We start from the raw sequence: 1,745 nt of genomic DNA, 5'->3' as shown, positions 1-1,745 counted from the left end.
CCAGCAGCAACACTCAACGATACGTACTCAGTACATCGTGTATACGTTGAGACGCAATTACGGTAGTAAAAAACTGATAATCATTCTAATGCAAAACAGTTGACCATAGCACTCACCATGAAAACTGGCAGCACTGATACTGCCAGGAACTGTGCGTGGACTACCATGTCATGAACGTCGAACTTGGCGATCAACACGCCGATGAGGACTATATGGCTCAGCGCCAACGACACGCAAATACACTGAAAAATGACAGTCAAAAAAGGCGGAGCGAAGTTCCTCTTTTTACCATAAAGTGATGCTTCCAGATCAACCCACCCGTCTCGTAGGCGTGAGTATGCATATGCGCAAACTGGTAGGTGAAGGCCACCCACGCGAAGAGGAAGAAGATCGCACCGGCAACTGAGATGGAGAGAATGCAACGGTAACTTATCAATGATCAGACTTGCCTAACACGAGAGGTGAGATGACCGCAAATGTGATGCAGATGTTGAGGACCTGACAAAAAGGTGATATTCGGAATAGGGGAAGCTTCTCGAGCAGAGACGGAAATAGGAGTTGTTTCACTTCAAAAAACACTAAAAATAAAAAGACTATTTCGCCACACTGTGTCGGTCAACTCTTTCAAGAAAACTATAAGTATAAAACCCCGTAGAGTTCAAGGAGCCGATATTAATAACTGATTTTCAGTTCGATACCTTGACCGAGTCGACTTACGAAGAGGATATTAGGAACGTCTTCACTGTACAAGACATGTGCCAGATCCCATCGTGTTGGAGGGGTGAGCTTATTCTCGTATATAGGTGGTAGATCCATGCCTGTACATAAGGTCAACATACATGATTAACGACTATGTCATACCGCTTCCAGGTGCTGCTGCGGCTTCCTTCTTTTCCTCGTTGTTTGGATGCAGATTTTCGATCGGTCTGCCGTCCTCTATCCAGTACTTGCGTTGTTGAGGTTCCATACGGAAATACCCAATAAGAAGATAGCACAGTTCATAAGGGTGGAACGTGGCCATTCTGATCATCACAGTTGAGCTTATAAGGAGCACGTGTCCTACCCAACGTTAGTGACGATCTTAGCACATACAACGGTGATGAAGTATACTGCCACATTTGGAATGTCCTGAGAGAGAGAACACGATGTTCGCTGCAGCTCAGCTGCACTCAGGAATTCCTCCACTAATACATTACTACTACTACTACTACTACTACTACTACTACTACTACTACTACTACTACTACTACTACTACTACTACTAAGTGCTACTACTACTACTACTACCAACATCGAACGTCGACCTGAAGTAGTTGTAGCAACCGGGTACCGTGAATGGTTATACAAGCCTACAACAACTATACCTATACTACTACTACGTTGTAGCAGACACGAACAAAAAATTGCGAAAATTTCTTCATTTTTTCCCATCATCACCACGTAGGGCGTATGAATATCTCCTCACCTTCCCAATCGCCTTCAGCAAACACACCGTAGTATCAGCCGCTGAGTACTTCTCCCATATATCTCCTATATTCAACCACAGCTCCCCCAGCACCTGCAAAACCCGGTCTAGGCCAAAACACTCAAAGGGATCACCGTACGATGACGTAAACTGTGAGCATTTGGAATACGAAAAATCGTCGAGCGACATGCATCGTGACTTCACTCCTCAGCTTGTAGCGTTCATAGCTGAGATATAATCTCAATAACTCCGCTCGACAACTACTCTTACTAGACTGCTG

The 1,745-nt window shown here is 44.7% G+C and overlaps 1 protein-coding gene across 1 annotated transcript; it reads right to left on the bottom strand.

The window, feature by feature from the left end:
• Positions 1 to 432: 432 nt before the first annotated feature.
• Positions 433 to 1,128, bottom strand: Pmar_PMAR007710 (hypothetical protein; the record flags this gene model as incomplete). Its single annotated transcript, XM_002773541.1, has 4 exons — positions 433 to 498; positions 718 to 818; positions 862 to 1,022; positions 1,064 to 1,128. Coding segments are annotated over 4 exons (393 nt in total), but the record flags the coding sequence as incomplete, so codon positions are not given.
• Positions 1,129 to 1,745: the final 617 nt, after the last annotated feature.

This window comes from Perkinsus marinus (genome assembly GCF_000006405.1).
Source record: "Perkinsus marinus ATCC 50983 genomic scaffold scf_1104296958760, whole genome shotgun sequence".
NCBI lineage: Eukaryota > Perkinsozoa > Perkinsida > Perkinsidae > Perkinsus > Perkinsus marinus.
The sequence above is the reverse complement of the archived record's forward strand: the minus strand, read 5'-3'. Positions and strand labels throughout refer to the sequence as shown.